Source organism: Kogia breviceps, chromosome 2 (genome assembly GCF_026419965.1).
Source record: "Kogia breviceps isolate mKogBre1 chromosome 2, mKogBre1 haplotype 1, whole genome shotgun sequence".
In the NCBI taxonomy this organism is placed as follows: Eukaryota; Metazoa; Chordata; class Mammalia; order Artiodactyla; family Physeteridae; genus Kogia; species Kogia breviceps.
Window position 1 is genome coordinate 41,960,051 of NC_081311.1, and position 23,497 is coordinate 41,983,547.

General features: G+C 35.6%; 1 protein-coding gene across 5 annotated transcripts in view; it reads right to left on the reverse strand.

Annotated features, from left to right (window-relative positions):
* Positions 1-23,497, reverse strand: part of PCDH15 (protocadherin related 15) — a 1,516,422-nt gene that overhangs the window by 163,198 nt on the left and 1,329,727 nt on the right. For all 5 annotated transcript variants that reach the window (XM_067025124.1, XM_067025121.1, XM_067025122.1 and 2 more), the window contains one exon: positions 17,470-17,586. In XM_067025124.1, the coding sequence (XP_066881225.1) occupies positions 17,470-17,586 (117 nt within the window). The remainder of the gene's footprint in view (positions 1-17,469; positions 17,587-23,497) is intronic.

A 23,497-nucleotide genomic window follows, 5' to 3' on the forward strand; every position in this document is an offset into this window, starting at 1 on the left:
AGACAAAATAGACTTTAAAATAAAGACTATTACAAGAGACAAAGAAGGATGCTACACAATGATCAAGGGATCAATCCACGAAGAAGATGTAACAATTGTAAATATTTATGAACCGAACATAGAAGCACCACAATACATAAGGTAAATGCTAACAGCTGTAAAAGGGGAAACTGACAGTAACACAATCATAGTAGGGGACTTTAACACCCCACTTTCACGAGTGGACAGATCATCCAAAGTGAAAATAAATAAGGAAACAAAAGCTTTAAATGACACATTAAATAAGATGGACTTAATTGATATTTATAAGACATTCCATCAAAAAACAATAGAATACACTTTCTTCTCAAGTGCTCATGGAACATTCTCCAGGATAGACTATATCTTGGATCACAAAGCCACCCTCTGTAAATTTAAGGAAATTGAAATCGTATAAAGTATCTTTTCCAACCACAACACTATGAGACTAGATAAAAATTAGAGGAAAAAAAACTGTAAAAATTACAAACACATGGAGGCTAAACAATATGCTACTAAATAACCAAGAGCTCAATGAGGAAATCAAAGAGGAAAGCAAAAAATACCTAGAAACAAATGTCAAGGAAAACACAATGACCCAAAACCTGTAGGATTCAGCAAAAGCAGTTCTAAGAGGGAAGTTTACAGCTATACAATCCTACCTTAAGAAACAAGAAACATCTCAAATAAACAAACTAACCTTACACCTAAAGCAATTAGAGAAAGAAGAACAAAAAAACCCCAAAGTTGGCAGAAGGAAAGAAATCATAAAGATCAGATCAGAAATAAATGAAAAAGAAATGAAGGAAACAATAGCAAACATAATAAAACTAAAAGCTGGTTCTTTGAGAAGATAAACAAAATTGATAAACCATTAGCCAGACTCATCAAGCAAAAAAGGGAAAAGAACCAAAACAAAAGAATTAGAAATGAAAAAGGAGAAGTAACAACTAACACTGCTGAAATACAAAGGATCATGAAAGATTACTACAAGCAACTATATACCAATAAAATGGGAAACCTGGAAGAAACTGACAAATTCTTAGGAAAGCACAACCTTCCAAGACTGAACAAGGAAGAAATAGAAAGTATAAACAGAACAATCACAAGCACTGAAATTGAAACTGTGGTTAAAAATCTTCCAACAAACAAAAGCCCAGGACCACATGGACTCACAGGCGAATTCTATCAAACATTCAGAGAAGAGCTAACACCTATCCTTCTCAAACTCTTCCAAAATAAAGCAGAGGGAGGAACACTCCAAAACTCATTCTACAAGGCTACCATCACCCTGATACCAAAACAAGACAAAGATGTTACCAAAAAAGAAAACTACAGGCCAATATCACTGATGAACATAGAGGTAAAAAATCTAAACAAAATACTAGCAAACAGAATCCAACAGCACATTAAAAGGATCATACACCATGATCAAGTGAGGTTCATTCCAGAAATGCTGTGAAAACGGACAGCTACATGTAAAAGAATGAAATTAGAACACTTCCTAACACCATACAAAAAAATAAACTCAAAATGGACTGAAGACCTAAATGTAAGGCTAGACACTATAAAACTCCTAGAGGAAAACATAGGCAGAACACTCTATGACATAAATCATAGCAAGATCCTTTTTGACCCACCTCCTAGAGATATGGAAATAAAAACAAAAATAAACAAATGGGACCTAATGAAAGTTAAAACCTTTTGCATAGCAAAGGAAACATAAACAAGAGGAAAAGACAACCCTCAGAATGGGAGGAAATATTTGCAAATGAAGCAACGGACAAAGGATAAATCTCCAAAATATACAAGCAGCTTATGCAGCTCAATATCAAAAAAACAAACAACCCAATCCAAAAATGGGCGGAACACCTAAACAGACATTTCTCCAAAGAAGATATACAGATTGCCAACAAACACATGAAAGATGCTCAACATCACTAATCATTAGAGAAATGCAAATCAAATCTACAGTGAGGTATCACCTCACATCGGTTAGAATGGCCATCATCAAAAAATCTACAAACCATAAATGCTGGAGAGGGTGTAGAGAAAAGGGAATCCTCTTGCACTGTTGGGTCAGTGGAAATGTAAATTGGTACAGCCACTATGGAGAACAGTATGGAGCTTCCTTAAAAAACTAAAAATAGAACTAACATACGACCCAGCAATCCCACTACTGAGCATATATCCTGAGAAAACCATATTTCAAAAAGAGTCATGTACCACAATGTTCATTGTAGCACTACTTACAATAGCCTGGACATGGAAGCAACCTAGATGTCCATCAACAGATGTATGGATAAAGAAGATGTGGCACATATATACAATGGAATATTACTCAGCCATAAAAAGAAACGAAATTGAGTTATTTGTAGTGAGGTGGATGGACCTAGCGTCTGTCATACAGAGTGAAGTAAGTCAGAAAGACAAAAAGAAATACCATATGCCAACACATATATATGCAATCTAAAAAAAAAAAAAAATGGTTCTGATGAACCTTGGGGCAGGGCAGGAATAAAGACCCAGACTTAGAGAATGGACTTGAGGACACAGGGAGGAGGAAGGGTAAGCTGAGACAAAGTGAAAGAATAACATTTACATCTATACACTACCAAATGTAAAATAGATGGCTAGTGGGAATTAGCTGCATGGCACAGGGAGGTCAGGTTGGTGCTTTGTGACCACCTAGAGGGGTGGGATAGGGAGGGTGGGAGGGAGATGCAAGAGGGAGGGGATATGGGGATATATGTATGCATATAGCTGGTTCACTTTTTTATACAGCAAAAACTAATACAACACTGTAAAGCAAGTATACTCTGATGAAGATGTTAAAAAAAAAAAGAAAAAGATTCTACCTGCCAATGCAGGGGACATGGGTTCGATCCCTGGTCCTGGAAGATCCCACATGCCATGGATGTAAGCCCGTGCCACACAACTACTGAGCCGGCGAACCACAACTACAAAGCCCACGTGCTGCAACTACTGATGCCCAAGCACCTACAGCTCGTGCTCCACAACAAAAGAAGCCACCACAATGAAGAAGAGTCACAACAAAAGAAGCCACCACAATGAAGAAGAGTCCCCACTCGCCACCACTAGACAAAGCCCACGTGCAGCAATGAAGCCCCAACGCAGCCAAAAAAAAAAAAAATTATTGACTTCAATTTTAAACATAATTTATCTGAGTAGCAGTAGAATTAGAACTAGCTGCACAGGTTACAATACATAATAGATGACACTGCATATTTAGGCCAGTGACAGGAGGAGGAATTACACAACAGAGAAACTGGTTTAGTGAATCTAAAAGTTTATCATGTGCACAATTCCTGTGGAGAAGGTCAATACTCGCAGTTCTTCACTAGCATATTTTACTTTGCAAAACATGTTGCAATCATTCTTTGGTTATTTTCCCCAAAACATCCCGAATGAGAAAACAAAGTAGGGCTTCCTTCATTCAGGTCACTTTCAACAAATAAATATAGGAAGAGCTTTGAAGTCAGAGAAGGAAAAATATAAAAGTAGATATGTATCATTACGAAGTGAAATAAATTAAAGATGTCTATTTAAATAAAATATCTTACTAATTTGGGAAAAGAACTTTATTAAAATATGTACATATTTATTTGTGGGGATTGTAAAGACCTGATTAGTATGGTGTTTTTATGAAAACTTTATTCTCAAATTTTATGGTGTCATAGGTGACACCAGAATTACTTCATGAGTGCTGACATTGACATCCTAAAGTTTACACATGATGACTATATAAGTCTTGTACCAAACCAGAGGCAAAGTTAGGCATGTTTGCCATCACCCTGAAAGCAAGGAGGATGATGAGGAGATATTAACTAACACCTATGTGCCTAGCATTGGCTAAGTGCTTTCATTCTCCATTAAACCTGGGTACTAATCCAGTGAAATGGTCTTATTATTCTTATATGCAAATGAGGTTTAAAGAAGTTAAGTAACTGCTGTACAATATAATTTTTCCTAGTAGATGCTGGTACTAGTGACATTATTCAATAGCTCTGAGGGACTCTGGAGATGTCTGCCAACCCTAATTGCTCTCAGGAAGGATATGATTTATGACACATATTAATAAATGAATTAATTAATTTGTTTGTTCATGTATAAGGCTTCTTTCCAAATATGATTTGAGGTAGTATGTGACTTATTTAAATATTGTATGGTTTTCAAAATGTGAAAGGCATAGTTTCAACTTTGTGATGCCATTTTACCGACTAAATTTGACATGTGTAAAACTCAATAAATATTAGTATGAGACAATGCTATTGGAATAGTCATGTATTTAATACATATATAGTAATATGGTGATATAGTGATACTCTGAATGAAGTAATTTTTCTAGATGATGGGAACATGACAGACAAAATCCCTGTCATGTTGGTGCTTATATTATATTTTTAAAATCAAAAGTAACATATTTATACAGATTGACAAAATTTATGTATCAGAATAAAAGTAAATTTATATAAAAAATAAAACCTTAAGTTTGTAATTAATTAATTAGTACAGAAGGTAATTGCAGATCTGTATGAAAGATGTTCTAAAGTTGCAAATGCAGGAAATTTCAATGAGACTATAATGGACCAAAATAATTAAGTCCTTATTATCAGGGGATATGTTGAATTAGTCATTTTTCTTAAATATGTAATTATCAAGAAATTACTTACTCAGACCCACATAATTTTCTTCATAATAATGGCAATCACTTTATATCAGGGAATACTAAACCTATTATTATCATTACACACAAACATTAAGTAATTTGTTTTCAAGTACACAAAGATTTTTCTCCCCGATGTGGTTTCCAAAATTCATTTAGTCAATGTCTTTGAAAGCAACTAATCTGATTTATTTTGTAAGAGTGTAATTCACGAAATCGCCTAAGTATGATTTAGCAGAAAGGATTACTGTAAAGTGGCTTATATTGTTTATTGCAGCCATAATAACTTAGGGTTTTTTTTTTCTTTTCTTCTTAGTGAATCTTAACCAGCTGCTAAGGTATCCTTAAAAGAGACTACTACAGGTCAAAATCAATCTACAGATTCAATGCAATCCCTATCAAGCTACCAATGACATTTTTCACAGAACTAAAACAAAAATTTTACAATTTGGAAACACGAAAGACCCCGACTAGTCAAAGCAATCTTAAGAAAGAAAAACGGATCTGGAGGAATTAGACTCCCAGACTTCAGACTATACTACAAAGCTACAGTAATCAAGACAGTATGGTACTGTCACAAAATCACACATATAGATCAGTGGAACAGGATAGAAAACCCAGAGATAAAGCCACGCACCTATGGTCACCTTATCTTTGATAAAGGAGGCAAGAGTATACAATAGAGAAAAGACAGCCTCTTCAATAAGTGGTGCTGGGAAAACTGGACCACTATATGTAAAAGAATGAAATTAGAACACCCCCTAACACCATACACAAAAATAAACTCAAAATGGATTAAAGACCTAAATGTAAGACCAGACACTATAAAACTCTTAGAGGAAAACATAGGCAGAACACTCTATGACATACATCACAATAAGATCCTTTTTGACCCACCTCCTAAAGAAATGGAAATAAAAACAAAATAAACAAATGGGACCTAATGAAAGTTAAAAGCTTTTGCACAGCAAAGGAAAGCATAAACAAGACAAAAAGTCAACCCTCAGAATGGGAGAAAATATTTTCAAGTGAAGCAATTGACAAAGGGTTAATCTCCAAAACATACAACAGCTCATGCAGCTCAATATCAAAAAAACAACCCAATCCAAAAATGGGCAGAAGACCTAAATAGACATTTCTCCAAAGAAGATATTCAGATTGCCAGCAAACACATAAGAGGATGCTCAACATCATTAATCATTGGAGAAATGCAAATCAAATCTACAGTGAGGTATCACCTCACATCGGTTAGAATGGTCACCATCAAAAAAAACTACAAACTATAAATGCTGGAAACAGTGTATAGAACAGGGAACCTTCTTGCACTGTTGGTGGGAATGTGAATTGATACAGCCACTATGGAGAACAGTATGGAGCTTCCTTAAAAAACTAAAAATAGAACTACCATATGACCCAGCAATCCCACTACTGGGAGTATATCCTAAGAAAACCATAATTCAAAGAGAGACGTGTACCACAATGTTCATTGCAGCACTATTTACAATAGCCTGGACATGGAAGCAACCTAAGTGTCCATCGACAGATGAATGGATAAAGAAGACGTGGCACATATATACAATGGAATATTACTCAGCCATAAAAAGAAACAAAATTGAATAGTTTGTAGTGAGGTGGAGGGACCTAGAGTTTGTCATACAGAGTGAAGTAAGTCAGAAAGAGAAAAACAAATACCATATGCTAACACATATATATGGAATCTAAAAAAAAAAAAAAAGAAGGTTCTGAAGAACCTAGGGGTAGGACAGGAATAAAGATGCAGATGTAGAGAATGGACTTGAGGACACAGGGAGGGGGAAGGGTAAGCTGGGATGAAGTGAAAGAGGAGCATTGACATATATACACTACCAAATGTAAAATAGATAGCTAGTGGGAAGCAGTTGCATGGCACAGGGAGATCAGCTCGGTGCTTTACAACCACCTAGAGGGGTGGGATAGGGAGGGTGGAAGGGAGGCACAAGAGGGAGGGGACATGGGGATATATGTATACATATAACTGTTTCACTTTGTTATACAGCAGAAACTAACACAACATTGTAAAGCAATTATACTCTAATAAAGATGCTTAAAAAAGAAAAACTACAGGTCAAACTGTCCATGTAATCACTGAAAAGATCCTGTGCTTTTCATTTTTCTCTCCCCTTCCCTGATTTGTAACACCTGAAATGATTACTATGTTTTGACAACATAGTGAGTCAACACTCTTATAGGCAAATTCCTTATGACAGATGTCACTGATTTAATGCAATGTCTATGCATAATTCAATTTCTGCAGATATGGTATTAGCATAGCCATTAAAGATCCTAAGAAATATTTGCTGTAAGATTATTTATCACAATCTCTCTTGGGAAACATGTTTTTCAAAGGTAAACTTAAACTAAATACTTAATGACATCAAATAACAAATAATATAATCCTTATAAAATTTCTTTATAGAGATAGTTTTTTTTTAAATTTATAAAGATAATGGTGGGCACACATTCAACTTCCCTCAGAAAAACCAACTCACAAAACCAAAGGAACAAAAATATAGGGACGAACCTGAACTGGTGTTAGTTATTTGTTTTTTCTGCCTTGAAACCCTCCCATTTTTCTTCGGATGAAACAAGAAGTCTTGGCACTGTTTTCATGCCTTCAGAGTCCATAGGATCTGACTCAGGTTTACCTCTCTAGCCTCCTGAAAAAATTGCTTTCTTTTGGTTTTTGAAACCTATTTTTCTTTCTTCCGCTTTAGGGAATAATTTTTCTGCCATGCCACTTTGCCTTGGAAACACCTCCTTATCTTTCAGACCCCAGCTCATAGTCATTTCCTCCAGAACGTTCCTTCCTTGACAATCCAGACAAAATCAGGCTCTCTCTTGTCTAGTTTTACAGCACCCTAAAGTCTTAGAGCTTTTCAGCTTGTCATTTCTATTTACTTCATTGATTTCAATTAATTTCTATGTCTTTAAGTTTACAGTTCTAAGGCTTCATGACAATTTTAATCCTCAATACTTAATGCAGTATGCTTAAATAACACTGGATGCACACACATGCAATAAATATTGAGGAATATGTACTTTGTTTGGATCACAGGGACAGAGATTAAAGTTAAATATAATCCATAGTTTATGGAGCATTTTTATCAATGGATCTGCTAGGCATATTTACCTCTCATTCCCCTATCTCCTTTCATGCTCACACCTCAATTCAACCTCCTTTTCCCTTCAAAGAAAACTATTGTAATGCATTTAGAGTGTCTTTTAACTAGACTGTTGTGGTATCATTGTTCAGCAATATCCACTTCTTTTTCTTCTACTTCATGCCCCATTGCCTTTGCTCTTGGTCATGAGACTTGCTTTGGTCAGTGGGATATGAAGAATTGTGATACACAACCAGAAGCTTACGTGTGATCATGTGGTTAGGAAAGTTCTCCTGTGTTTCTGTCCTTCACTGTGTGAAGAGCAGACCTACTTAGTCATGGATTCCTGAAGGAGGAGGCATGTGGAATTGACATGAGTCCAACCCAACCTTCAGCCCAAAACCAAAGCCAGCCAATCCCCAGCTGCCTCAAAGATCCATGGATAAAAATATAAATGTTTTTTAGAGTGAATGAGTGGTATTTTGGTATTGTTAACTATACAGCATTTTAGTAAGAAAACCTAGTTGATGTCATTGTGTGCATTTTTGTTTTCTGTTTTTTTAATCTTTACATAATGTATTATTTTCTTTTTCTCACTGTTTTCACTAAGTATTAGGTTCTTACATTCCATTCTCGTTGCTATGTGTTCATAAAATACTGCTGTGCTAGAAGTTCACAGGATACTTCCCACTTCTAGGCATATATCTAAAAATAATTGAAATCAGAATCGTAAAGAGGTATTTGCACTACAGTGTTTACTGAAGCATTATTCACAATAGCCAAGATAAGGAAATAACCTAACTGTCCATCAGTGGATGAGTAGATAAAGAAAATGTGTCATATACATACAATGGAATATTATGCAGCCTTAAAATATAATAAAGTTCTGCAATTTGTGACAACATGGATGAACCTTGTGGATATTATGCTAAGTGAAATAAGCCAGTCACAGAATGGCACATAACTGCATGATTCCATTTAGATGAGGTATTTAAAATAAACTGAAAAAAGCTAAGAATAGAATTGTGGTTACTTGGGGGAAGGGAGGAATGGAGAGTTGCTGTTCAAAGGGTATAAAGTTTCATTTATGTTATTTTTGTTCTCATTTCACAAGTGTGAGAACTAAGGAGCAGAGTGATTAAGCAAATTGTCCAGGGCCACGAGAACAGTCAGTAGGAACTTTAGGAGTAGAAACCAGCCAGTCTCACTCCAAAACCCTTACTGTTGAAGCCATATAAATCTTTCCTGGGCTGATGAACTATGTGCACAAGTTTGCAGACTGCAAGGGGCCATCATATACCAGACACATTAATACAGAGCAGGGAAGATCTAAATATTTACTAGTGAAAACATTTAAGTTCTGGAGTAGGGAGTCTTATAAGCAGAAACAAATAAACAAACAAAACCTAAAAATTAAAAAATATATAGAGCCTAATACTTCTACAGTGTTAAAAACCAGAAAATAGTGGAAAATCTATGTATGGTTTTAAAGGCAAAAGTTTGAACCCAAGACTCTAATAGTTTGTCAAGTTTTATGTTCTATGTGTAAGCAAATTAATTTCATATGTATAAAAACTCACATGGTATATATCTTTCTAAAAATTTGAAGACACATATGAGTAAACCAAGGGATGCAGCAAAATGAAGAACTTAAAAAATGGATAAGTCAGAATATGAAAGGAATGGCATAAACCATATACATAGACTTAAATACAGAAATACATATAAGTAGCTGTAAACATGTCCAAGAAATATAATTTAAATTCCATAAATAATTTCTATGGAGAATGCACATAAGTAATTCGTCAAAGAAAATGTAAATAATAAACTGATAGTCTCAAAAGCAAAAGCAAAAATGACATATATATAAATGTTACACTCCAAAATAACTCAGAGGCATGAAAAATAAAAGGGTAAGCAAACTGCAGGAGAGCACAGGCCAATTTACCATGAAGGTTACTCATGAGTTTCTAATCAACAGAACAATGGTCCTTCACTTAGCTTGATTTCACTCTCCTTGCTCTGTCTGGAAAAAAAAAGAAAACAAAAGAAAACAAAAAAACCCCTTTACCATTTATTTTCTTTCTCTGCATTGAAATTTTCTTCTTTTCTTCTGAACCACATCACTGGCAGACTGCTCTTCTATGCTCTTAGTCTTTCTTTTCTCTCATTCTTTCCACACTTCAGCTCCTGGCCCATCCTCAAAAGGGCATAACCTGAGGATTTATTTCCAAGTTTTTGTTTTATCTGATTATGCTTTCTCTCTTGGAGTATGTTATTTACTCTCATAGCTTCAGCTTGCATTCAGGTGTCTCCTCCTCTTCCACAATTTTCCCTGTGCTCCTACTCCTATGTTTTCTACCTGATCCATCCTGGCATCAGATCAAAGCAGCTGTGGCAACCCAGTATCTGCCTCAGGACTTCTTCATGTACTTCTTCTTTTTTTTTTTTTTTTTTTTTGTGGTACGCGGGCCTCTCACTGTTGTGGACTCTCCTGTTGCGGAGCACAGGGCCCGCGGCCATGGCTCACGGGCCCAGCTGCTCCACGGCATGTGGAATCTTCCCGGACTGGGGCACGAACCCGTGTCCCCTGCATCGGCAGGCTGACTCTCAACCACTGCTCCACCAGGGAAGCCCCATGGACTTCTTCATATTGTTCATCTGTGCAAAGGAATCTTGGCACCATCCTGCCATCTGCCTCCAGCCTCCTGTCAGCACTAGATGCTATGTGTTCTTTAGTTTGAGGAACCTATAACTCTGGGAAAGAAGATAAGCTTCCTTCCAGCTCTGGCACTATGATTCCTGGGTTGATCTGGTGAGTATTACTCCTTCACTAGTCATGTCCTGACTTAGTCCTCTAAGCCTCCTTGCTCAGGGAAGGAAATCAGACAACTTCTATCATTCTGTAGATGATTTCACTTAGATATTTTGAAATCATTTGAAATTTAATTTGTCCTGGTTTGATCTCATTATTTTCTCCTTAAATAGCTTTCTTTTCTATCTATCTTATTTCTATCAACTAAAATCATGAATATCTTTATCACTCCAGCTAGAAACTCTTGATTCACTTTTGATTGTGCTTTTATTCTGTCTGTGATCTTCAACCATCCTGCTCAGTCACTATTAATTTTTCCATTTCAATGGATTTTAAATATTTCTGTTTTCTCCATTTCCACTGTCCACCTTGTTTTTTTCATACTTAAATGAAAGCTATAGCTGCTAACTTATCTTCTGGTTTTCATTTATTATCTCATCCAATGAAGACTACATGTCACAGGAAATAAATGTTCTAATATGTAGCTTTGATTTTGTCATTGCCCTGTTTGTAAGTCTTTAGTAAGCTTCCATTTTCTATATAATAAAATGGGTTTGTAAAACCATATCTGCTGCATTTCCCGTCTACAAATGAGTTTCTAAGACAGCCCTAATATGTTCTTTTAAGTAGCTAATATTAATTGAATCAGACATAGTTCAAATCATGTTACCCAAATTTATGAACACATGATGAATATTTTGACTCTGTAATTTTTGAATATATTTCCTCTGCTAGTTTCTTCTACTGTCACTTAAATTAATCTCCTGCACTCTGAAAAAGTTGAGTTCCTGTCCACAGCAGGCTCAGACTACACCAGGACACATTCACCTGCCTATTCTTGGCACCTTTCTTACACACTATCATGGCTCTATCGTGTCATATTCTTATTGTTAAGTCCACCATAAGTGTTTTCTTATTGGCTGTTGATTCAACAGTATTATGAAGTGTCTATGTTGCACCAAGCACACGTTTGACTGCTGGTCTACTGCCCACGCATTCAAGGATAAGGAAGAACTGTGAAGTGGGTAATGATAAGACCTGAAGATAACAGTAGGATGGCTTTGAGGGTGTTAAGCCAAGAATCCAGATGATAAGAAGCCAAGATACTCTTTCAGAGTATCTTCAGAGCTCCCATTTCCTCTGGCAAGAAATTCAAAATAAAGCACATTATTTAAGCCATAAGGGAGACCTATGAGTGAGCCCCAGAGGGAGCTTGTTATATTTCACTCAATTCCCTTGGAAACCTCTCTTGTTGCAATGTATTGGGATCCTAATCCCATGAGGTTTATTCTCACCAAAAAAAAAAAAAAAAAAAAAATCACTGGATGACACTTTCGTAAAGGTTAAAAAAACCCCTAAATTTTATAGACATTACTACTTAAAAGAAAAACACCCTGTTAGCCCTGGTAGGCATTGCAGTTTCTGAATTAGAAGAAAAATATTTGCATCTGAAACAGTTAAATCTAATAATGATCTCAAGTAATGTTAACAGTATAGTTGTTCTTGAAAATAATCTATAAGCCACAAAAGAAAATGACACAGATTCTTAAAACACTTAAATAAGCCTTTTCTAGACATTAATCATGTATAAACTGTCTAATAAAACCTTGTCTTTTGTATTCATTTACATTTTCAAATCTAATTATAACCCACTGTCATTCTAAAGATCAAGTCCCAACTGTTTCACTATGTGAATTTTTTCTAATTTAGTATGCGAGACCAAAGGGACTCAGGCTGGGCTACCTCATTTCAATATTCACAAGCAGACATGATTCGTGAAAATAGTTCTTGTTTATTTCCCTAACAGCTTTGATGTGAAGGAAAAAACCCACTGAGCTGCGTACATTCCCCCCACATGCTCCAGGGTCAGCAAATGTGGTTATTAGGCACTGATCTTTAAAACCAGAGTTTATGCTACCTTGCTAGCAATAACCTAAATCAATAGAGCAAAACAACACAAACCAGTATGTGATGAGTGATGAAAAACAGATCTGCGGATATATCAATGGAAAATGATACAGAACAGCCATATTATCTGGAGATAAAAATACAATCTTATAACACTCCTAGCCCTGAACAGTTTTAACTATTGCACACAAAGCTAGCAAACAGCAAATCATGGATAAAGACAATTGCTGTTTTTTTTTTTTTTTTTTTTTTTTTTTTTTTTTTTTTGCGGTATGCGGGCCTCTCACTGTTGTGGCCTCTCCCGTTGCGGAGCACAGGCTCCGGACGCGCAGGCCTAGCGGCCATGGCTCACGGGCTTAGTTGCTCCGCGGCACGTGGGATCTTCCCGGACCAGGGCACGAACCCGTATCTCCTGCATCGGCAGGCGGATTCTCAACCACTGCGCCACCAGGGAAGCCCGACAATTGCTGTTTTTATTCTACTGTTATGCCCTCTGCTAATAGTTTGCAACATAATGACTAGGCAGAGGGTTAAGCATTTTGAGAAGATCACCATAATTACCTTGCATTATTTGGTGACATCATAACATTTTAAGTCATGCATCATAGAAAGGAAAAACTGACCATCTTTTTTACTCTCTAGACATCAACAAAAGTGTCCTCAAATGACAGAAAAAGGATGTTAAAGCCATCTGTGAAATCACTTTAAAAATAATTCCTCAGGTAGCTTGTCTGAACTCTGAAAGGATAGTATAGCTCTCAAAATCTCAGCAGAGGGGAAAAAAATTACCTCACAGCTGCAATTATTATGCCTTAAAAACACTTTCTGAAAAAAAAAGTGTAGTGAGAATACTCATTGATGTTTAAAGCTAGTTACTATTGAGAACTTACAAGATCTTTTTCATGGAGCATATTCACTTCATAAATTGATATTGAAACCTAAAAAAGAAGTCTTCAATATATAAATATTTCTCACATGAATATATGCAAATAAGAAAGTTTGTCAAAATTGCTAATATTAAACATGCTCCAACTACTGACTTACTTTAAACAAGAATCTTATAAATTCCTCAAATGCATTAAATGGAAAGAATGACACAACAATGAGAAGGTATTCCTCCGTGGGTTCCTCATAACTTCTTGGAAATAAGCAAAATGTAAGCTTCATTTATTTATCCAAATTTTTCCACGTCTACATGCTCACGAAGGACACTATTCTGTGAGGCATTTACCCTGCCCACAAAGAGACCTTTTGTATCATTGGGTTTGGCCACAGCTTCAGAAAGAATAAAAATATGCAAATGGAAAATTACACTTGCAGTCTTGTTTTGTGAAAGTTTGGAGTGAGAAGTCTCTAGTGAGCAGAAAGAAAAGGTTAGCAATTTTTAATATCCAAAATGATCAGTCATTCACTATACACATCTCCGGTGAACTACATAATGTCAATGGTGTCACAAAAGCAAGGCAGAAAATGAAAGTCCTAACAGCTTTAATTCAGGGGGGAAAAAATCCCTGGAAGATGTTTTTCTCCCTCTAGATCACTTTAGGTTTACACAACACGCACTTTATAATTCTTAATTTATGTTTGGCAAGAATGTTCTCTCTGGCTTTAAGACCTTACCCATTTCTCCATCTGATATTTTGTGGTTGCAATTTTCTAGTTTAAAATGGGTGGTTCTCATTTCATTCACAAGAAACATGATGCCTTGAAAAAGATGTGGCCAACCTCTAGAGATGCACATTATTATTGCAGAATTGTAACAATACCTACTTATATGAGGGAACAGAAGCAGCGCTAAGCATTTTATATGTATATATCACTCCAGTTAATTCTTACAGCCCTCAAATGGCCATACTTAGGCTTGGAGACAATAAGAAACTTGCCCAGGGTCACAAATAACTAAATTTCTGAAGATCTGGCACATTTTGACAATTCTAAAGAGCATAGAAATAACTGCTTATTTATTAATTTATTCAGTTATTCAACAAGCATTTGGTACTAAGTAGATGTGGGAAAATAAACTGGAATAAGTTTGGATTCCTGCCCTCAAGGAAATTACCTTCTAGTTTGGAAGAGAGACCATTAAATAAACACAGTGTTACCCATAGATGCTCACAGCCCTAAGTAGTGGAACTGACGTAAGAGCCCTGAAGGATATGAAATTGAAACTATCTTCTTCTAATTAATAAATATTACAATAGTAATAGAATAGAAAACACTTGGCAAGCTCACCCAAAAAATACTTATTTTGGTTTGTGGTACTTAGATAAAATAATAAAAGTGAACTCAGTCATAACATTTTGAAAGTTGTATAATTTTTATTTTCTGAAAAATTTCATGGAATTGAGCTTTTATTTCAGATTGGTGTAGGTGCACCCAAATTGTAACTATGCTAATTTAAGGGACACAATTTGCAGCAATGATGGAAAACTCGATGCTGAATACTAGTTATGCCAAATGATTGCTAGTGTTTCAAGGATCTAAACTGAGTCTGATAAAATTTATATTTGTTAGATGAAATAAGCATGCTCAGTATTCCAGTTGAATGACTGGCATCCACCTTTCATATACTGAAAAGCCAGCATTAGACATTAAATGTTCAAAAAAAACACTATTAGGAATGCAAACATAAGAGCTTCTTCCAAAGAAATATGGCATTTGAGCCTGCTAAGTTTCCGTAAATGGGCTTAGGGAGTAAAAAGGAGGTCTTCTCTCTAGGTAAATACTGTAGAGAAGTAATATAATTTATTTAGAAAACAGACAACAGACCAAGACAGCTTCTTTCACATCAGTGCAGTGACTGAATGTCAAACCAGGCAGTAAGGTCACGGTGTCACAAGTGAAGTGAGGATTTTGCCATCCATCCTAAGGCTTTGAGGTCTATCCCACATAGGTAAACAGCAGGCCTACTTTTAGTCTCTCATCATTAATGTCATTAAGCTTAACACTATCTTAAATTCTGTGCTAATGAAAATTTCTTAGAAATATTAGTATTTTAAGATGCTGTGTTTGCTTATGACAGGGTTCATGGCAGTCTGCCCAAAATATGCCACTTGGACATATTGATTATTTTGAATTAAAGCTACTTAAGAAACAGTCAGTATAAGATGGACACTCTGACTCCTCTTTGTTCCCCTGAAAGCAGGAAATAAATCTCCCATGTGAAAGGTATCCTGCCTGCACCAGGAGAAAGAGAGAAATCCTTACTACCAGAGATAGGGAATTCAAAGACAAGAAGGCCATATAAGCAAACCTTGTTACTTCTTTACTAAAATACTACCCCAAGCCCAAACCCCTTCATCTTGTTGGTTCTTCACAAATGTATTGTGTCTTGGTCTAAAATGTATAAAAGCTGTCTGCTTTAGTCACTTATTTAAGCATCATATTTTTATGAGCTCTTGTACAAATTTAAATTTGTTTTTCTCCTGTTAATCTGTCTTATGTCAATTTAATTATTAGACCAGCCAGAGAGCCTAGAGGGGAACAAAGGAAAAGTCTTCCTCCCCTACATGTACACTCATTCAATACAGTGCTTTTTAGCTTCTATGTGCAGTTCTGCTTTTCCTATGAGATTGTCAGTTTCTGGAGAGCAAAACCTGGTTAGCACAGTGATTACTATGGAGTTGGTGCTCAAAACACATCTTGAATAGAATTGAATTGTAGTCCTAATTTCAAAGTATTTTGTACCTCTGACAGTTTACTTAAAAAGCAGACAAAACACCAATTTCACATCCACCATCCTATTGGTATGTCCACGGCTATGAAATTTTGCCTGTCGTATTTCCCAAGATGCAATAAATCAGTTTCAAAGACATTTTAACACACTTGAGAAAAGGAACTTCTGACTGAAAGGTCATTGCTTTCATGTTAACAGTATTATTTTTCAAGATGTCATAGTCACAAAAGACTTTATATGGCCTGTCACAGCTGAAGCTGAAAAATGTTATGATTGCCATTCATATTTTATTAAATAAATAGCATTACATAAATACTGTTTATATTAGCAACACAAAACTGAACTTTTAAATCACTTATAAAATTGAGGTCTTTTTCTGTTTTCTTACTTTTCTAAAATGGTTTATTTAACACTTAACATTTTTCTAGAATATATCAGCCATTCACACTTGTACTTCAAGCTCACCCAAGGTAAAAAATTCAAATCTTCATCATTCAGCTATTATGAGAATAAATAGTTAATACCTATAACACCCTCAAGTTATTTACAGAAAGCATTTTTATACTGGTACTATTAGTTTTATATGCTATTTTTAATACATTAAGAAACAATACTAAGGAAAATTTACCTCACTTCTGCTGTAATAATATTTTAATTAGGAACCCTCTATCTTGAAAGACAATTTAGGGCATCTCAAAAGATGTCCTGAAATTCTGGATAATAAAGGAATCTTTTAAATATATTCTAAAAGAAATACAACTTTAGTTTACCAAAATTAACACATTCAATATAATATTATGTCATATATTGATTTAGTGTTTGCTAACAAAATATGAATAAAATGTAAAATACCTAAGGACAAAACTTATCCAGGCTAAATTCAGCTTACAATATTCTAAATAAAGAACCTGAATGATACTGATTACAAATGTAGACAATTCTTTCTATACATATTTATCATTAGTACTAGATAAATTGATAAATAGTAAATGTTGAATCCCAGTAAAACAAAAACCATATCCCTAATTGTCTAAGTTCAATAATAATCGCTCGAAATATGGTTTGTACCTGTGGATGCAACAGGCAAGAGTACATCAAATGTATGTAAGTGAATAGAGTGGAACTCACACAGACTCGCTGCACTGTCTTGGGAACTGGGTCATTTATAAGTGTTAAAGATTTTTCTCACTTTAGTTCAGGGTGTTAATCAACGTCTTCTACTTACAGGAGGGTCTGCATCTTCAGCATAAACGGTTGTGATAGGTGTACCCTTGACGGCATCTGGAGCCACAATCCCTTTGTAGATCCGTTTACTAAATACTGGAGGATAATCATTCATATCCTGTAAAACACAATTCAGAATTTAGTGCTTCTGTTGAAACCAGGTAAGGTACACAGTGACTAGACTGGCTCCATCTCTTCATATCACACAACCCATTTGCCACTGTCAGCCTTCCATCCTCTCAATTCCATTACACTCACTTCAGAATGGCACCCCAGAGGAAATTGCCAGAGTTCCTATACAATATTAATGTGTGTGATACCTACCCCATTCCACCAAAGGCCATTCTACTCAAGTAAAGAGTCTGTCACACACCCTGTGCTCCTCCAAATACATCTTTCAGATATTTGGAGTGATGTGTGAAATTTTCTCTAAAGGTACTTCTAATGGTATGATGTAGTTTTGAACTTTGAAAAACCTTTGAAAACGTTCATAAAAGGTACCCTTCTATGAGACAGGTGTAGAGGACAGTATTTTTGTTTGTTTGTTTTGTTGTTGTTGCTTTTAAAGAAAGCTCTTTAGTGTTTCTGTTGCAATTGCAAATTCTTTATATATATACTTAGCATAATAGTATGATTAGAACATTTCAAATGCAAATTGTGAAATATCCTTTTATGCCATCTTACATTTTTACAAACATAAAATGATTGAAGGATGTTTTCCCTGTACCACACTACAATAATGACACATAGGATTAGATGTTCTCAGTCAGAAAACAATTTTAATTTATTTAAAGATTTTTCAAAGTGATTTATATGCATCCTTTAAATTTTCACAATTCAATGATATAAATGCATTGCTATTATGTTTATTCATTAAATGATTTATCAGGTTCCTCCCACTTTTATGACCCAATGCTAGGCTCTGGGTGGCTCAAGAAAAGATGTTCCTGAATTTGTCACTTAACTGCTATTTGACAAGTAAAGTTACTGATTCTGCAGATAGCTTAGCAATGTCGCCTAAATTAATCTACTTATTTGGCAAAACCACTAATTAATCTGGTCTCCTGAGAGCAAGACCATGTTTTTCTCAAACATTTTATCTTTGATGGAGAATTTCAAATCATTTTTTTAATCAAAAATAATGTTTATTAACCTGGCTGATTTATCTTTCTTAAATTTAATTTTTTAAAAAATAATCATTGCACCCTGCATTTTTTTGGGTACTTTTGGTCAAACATATTTGACCCCCAAACTAAATTTGTTAGTTATCTTATTCTCCCAGTTATCTTTTTCTCAATCGATGTTAAAAACAAAAGAAGAAAATTATTCTACACAGTCTTTGATATTTGCTCTGATACAATAGTTTTTTTGTACAATGTAAATTGGAAACACACAAATTAACTGATTATAAACACCTCTTTTTGCAAAGAGGTCAGGATAATTAACTATTACAATCAAATCGAGCTTGCTTTTATCTTCACAATAGAGCTGACTTCTGAGTCGTGAATCTGAAAAACCCTGTAGATTCTAGTAAAAATTGGAGATCTTGAGCTGTAAGCAAAACTGAAAAATAAAAAACATCATTTTCTCTGTTTTGAAATGTAGTATTCACAGCCTCTACATGAAAAAGACTTCCTTTATAAATGATGAGCTTTAGAATCTGAACAAGTAAATAAACCTAGGAAGCACTGGTTCTCTATAATGAGGAGAGTGGAGGGTATTGATCTTGAGGTTCCAGGCAGGGGGTGAATATATAAAACATTTGCATGCACACTTCCTCCCGCTTTCAAGAGTGCCAATTATTTTAACAAGTGAGTCTTGTAACCAAAGGGGTAGAACTCCTCCTGCACTCCTAAATTGTAACTTCTGAAGGTTAGAAAAGGAGCCCAACTGTGATTTTTCTCTACATGAGTTTCCCAAATCACATAAACTCAATATATTCCTATGAATTTTCTTCTCCCGTGCCCCCCCCAGGGGACATTAAAAATCTTAATGTAATCTTAATTCTTCAGGGAAAAAAAATAATATGTGATTTCCCAGTTATGTCAGTACAACCACTGACAGTGTTGAGTACAGTAGCCTTTTTATTTTTTGGCCGGGAAAGTAGTCACCGATCACCTTCTAACTGAACGCACAGTGGACATTTTTATAATCTGGCCTCACAAACATTATACAGAAACCTAAAGTGGTGAATAATTGAACACCATTAAAAGACTGGTATCCCCCTTTGGTCTGCTTGCCACTGACAACATAAAGAATAAATCAATACAGTTATTGCAGCTGTGTTTCTTTTTCTGGTACACTGTACATATTTTGAGGTTACAATCTTTCATTGTGGCTAAGCTGTGTTGCACACAGTTCTTGCATGATGCATTATTTCAGATTAGAGAATTTACTGAAATGCAATGCCAAAGAGCATAATCAATACTTCATTATATTTATGCTCCAGGGATGTCTGAAGAAAAATGTACATAAATCTGCTTCTGTACAAATGCTCTACTATGCAGCAAATTAAGGATAAACTCCACTCTCCAAACGCAAGCCCTAGTCTGTTGCCAATTGGTCCACTAGAGGGCAGGATTCACAGAAAGAAAATTTCATTTTCTATTCTCTTTGTTAACAATTTTATCATTAAGTTTCCTTTCTGTGGCTATACTTTTTGTTGGTCTGAACAAAAATTTCTTTTCATGTTTCTAAAGAGTATTCTGAATATTACCATGGTTCTCAACTGGAACTAAGCCTTGATCTTCTGAGAAAAAAAGATTGTTGTACAAGTAAGCATAATTAGTCTCCATGTATCAAGCAACGAAAACTGCACCTGAAGATAGTTATCTAAGAGGAAGAAAATATGATGTTCATTTATTTATTTTCTAAACTCAAGTCTAAAATAATCACAGAAACCATTTCTGCTATGACAGACCACAGAGTAGATTTAAGGAACCCTTTTTAATGAGCATACCAGGAAGATAGGAACTTGCTGGTGAATTTACAAATTAACGGCATCTTCTCTATTGAAAGCGATGAGAAATAGATGACAGAATTTTTAATTTCTGGAATCATAGGTCGAACGTTGTTCTGGATAAGATCTGTTCCGGATAAGAGCTCTTCTGTCTTCCTAACAGAAGAGTACTAACTGGTTCTATTCCAATCATCTTTCTTCAAATGATGAAAATATAGTGTCAGCCTTCATCTTAATCTCTCGTGCATGCTCTGTGAGGAGACCAGATGGTGTGCGCCAGTGGGTGGAATGGCTCCTACAGTACCGTCTGGCGTTATCACTAGCCACATAGAACCATTGGCTGCCCTACCCTCTGAAATCCCTTAAGCCTTATGGAGCTGATGCCTCCTCTTCCTTGGTAGACGACACAGTTGATTTTTTTCCTCTGCCTGTTACCAGTTCCGTTCTGCACTACCAGACACCCTCTATTTGCTGTTCCAGTTGTTCTTTTTTATATTATCTACCTTCTGCTGTTTCTTCCCTCTTGGTTTCTTTACTTGCCTTTCCACCTTTTCTGACTTCTCTTGTGATTTTGCCACATAGTGTCATAAAGGCCCTATCTCCAACCAACCAAACAAATCTTTCCTTTTCTGTTTTGCATGGGGCTCTCTTAAACACAAGTCACAAAATTACCTCGATGTTTTTTTTTTTGGATCAAAACCTGTACTGGGAAGATTCTTTCTTAGCTGCCTAAATTTGTTTTTTTTTTTTGTTTTGGTTTGGTTTCATTTCTGAGTTTGAAGCTTTTCTAGATACTTGGGGGATAGTATTATCCCTAATGTAAGGTAAGCAATGTTACACTTTGCCACAAATAGCAGAATGTACACTATAGCTCTCAGTATCACAAATATTGATGGAGCTCCCACTGTGCATTAGGTAGTACTTTAGGTGCTGGGGATATGGTTACCACCAAGAAAGATACAGTGCCTGCTGGTACTGAGCTTACAGTTTAGTGTGGAAAGCAAAAAATAAATAAATATTAGCAAGTGTGATGGATGTTATGAAAGAGGAAGTATAAGGATGTGATGGGAATATATAGTAAGGAGTTTAAATTTCACATAGGATGCATCTCTGTTACCTGAGCAACTGCCTCATCACTCATGCACTCTGGCAGGTAAAACAGTCCTTCAAGATTGATGGTTAAATTAGAAGAGGTTAACACTGTGTAATGTTGACAAACCCACTAATTTAATACAAAATTCCATTCCCATCTAGTTTCTCTGAACTGGAATGGTAATACAGGGGGAAGGCAGTTGATAGGTTTTTGGATTATTTTTTCCAAGCCATGACACTGTGGTCAATTGGGAAAATATGTACACATTCTAAGCTTGAATATTTGAGCATAAATTCAAATAACATCACCTTATTTCAGACTTTCTCAAAAGTGCATCATAATTATATATATGTATGTGTGTATGTATATGGTTTATTTTTACTGTATATCAGACATTATGCTAGGTGTGTTAAATTTATCATCTCAATTTGTTTGCTTAAAATAGATGTTAGCTATTATTATTATTGTTTCTATTTTTAGAATAAGGAAACTGAAGCTTAGAGAAATTAAGTTGCTCATGATCATCCAGCTAATAAAGGGTAGAGCTAAGATTTAATTCTGGTATGCCGGATCCTAAAGGCATCATTCTGCTACTTGGAGGTGAGGAGAAAGGGAACTGGCAAAGTCATCAGAAGATTATATATAAAATGACTTGAGTAGGATTTTCATTAAAATTCCACACATAAAATTTTAAATACCTCTTTCCAAAAATATTTTACATTTTTAAGAATTATTCTAACTAGTTACTACAATTTTACCTTGGCAACCTTGCAAGCTTCTAAACACTGCATAATTCTAATCTATTTCCCTGAAGATAATTTTTATAATTATTTATGAAGCTTTTTTTTGGTAAAAAGAGACTTTCAGCAGTCGTATTTGTACATTTTAAACAACTTATTCAATATTTAATCCTACAAATTGTTATTTTCACTAAAACCTAATAAAGTTTTTTCCAAATTGCATTCTTTGGAAAATTAGTCCTATCAAAAGCTTTACAAATAAAAAGAAATTCCATGATTAATTGTGGGAAATCACATTTTATTTTCTTTTTTTTTTTTTTTTTTTTGCGGTATGCGGGCCTCTCACTGTTGTGGCCTCTCCCGTTGCGGAGCACAGGCTCCGGACGCGCAGGCCTAGCGGCCATGGCTCACGGGCTTAGTTGCTCCGCGGCATGTGGGATCTTCCCGGACCAGGGCACGAACCCGTGTCTCCTGCATCGGCAGGCGGATTCTCAACCACTGCGCCACCGGGGAAGCCCACATTTTATTTTCTTGAGATTCACAACATACACTAGCATATTTAAGGCTCCTATATAAAGGCCTACAGCATAGAAATCTGTTTATTTTTATACATACCAGTGTTTCCCAAATCCACTTGTCTATGTAATTCTTTGTGAATGAGACACCCAGTACCATCTTGAGGAGCTAGTGCTCTATGAAGTATATAATGAGAGACCCTGATGATAATAATATATTAAAGGCACAAATTATTGCTGTTTGGAATACTATATGACTTTGGTGAAGTCAAGTTCTCAGAGTACATACTGAGGACACCAACATATCAAGAGTGCCCCCCAATATGAGGCAGCCAATTCACTGGGGTAGAGATCGCAGCTATAGTCATGATGGGATTGGAAAATGGTACCAATGCTTAGCAGTAACTAGTATCAACAAGGCTTATCAGCATCTATTGTCCCCACTGGGAGAGCTGTGGTAAGGCAAGCCTGGTCTCATTTGCCTTGGCAGGCAGGGAAGAATGTGATAATCACTGAAGGGTAAAATTATTTAATTGTGTATACTCTATAAGTAAAGCATTTTCATGGGACTCCCAGAAATCAGTGGGTGATATATGGGGAGCCATACCAATATAAATTATTCCTGTTTGAGATATTATGTTATCTCTGGGCTTGTACATTTTTATTTGTTTCCTCTGGTTTGGTTCTTCAGTGAAAATATGTTACATCTTTGTTGTAAAGCT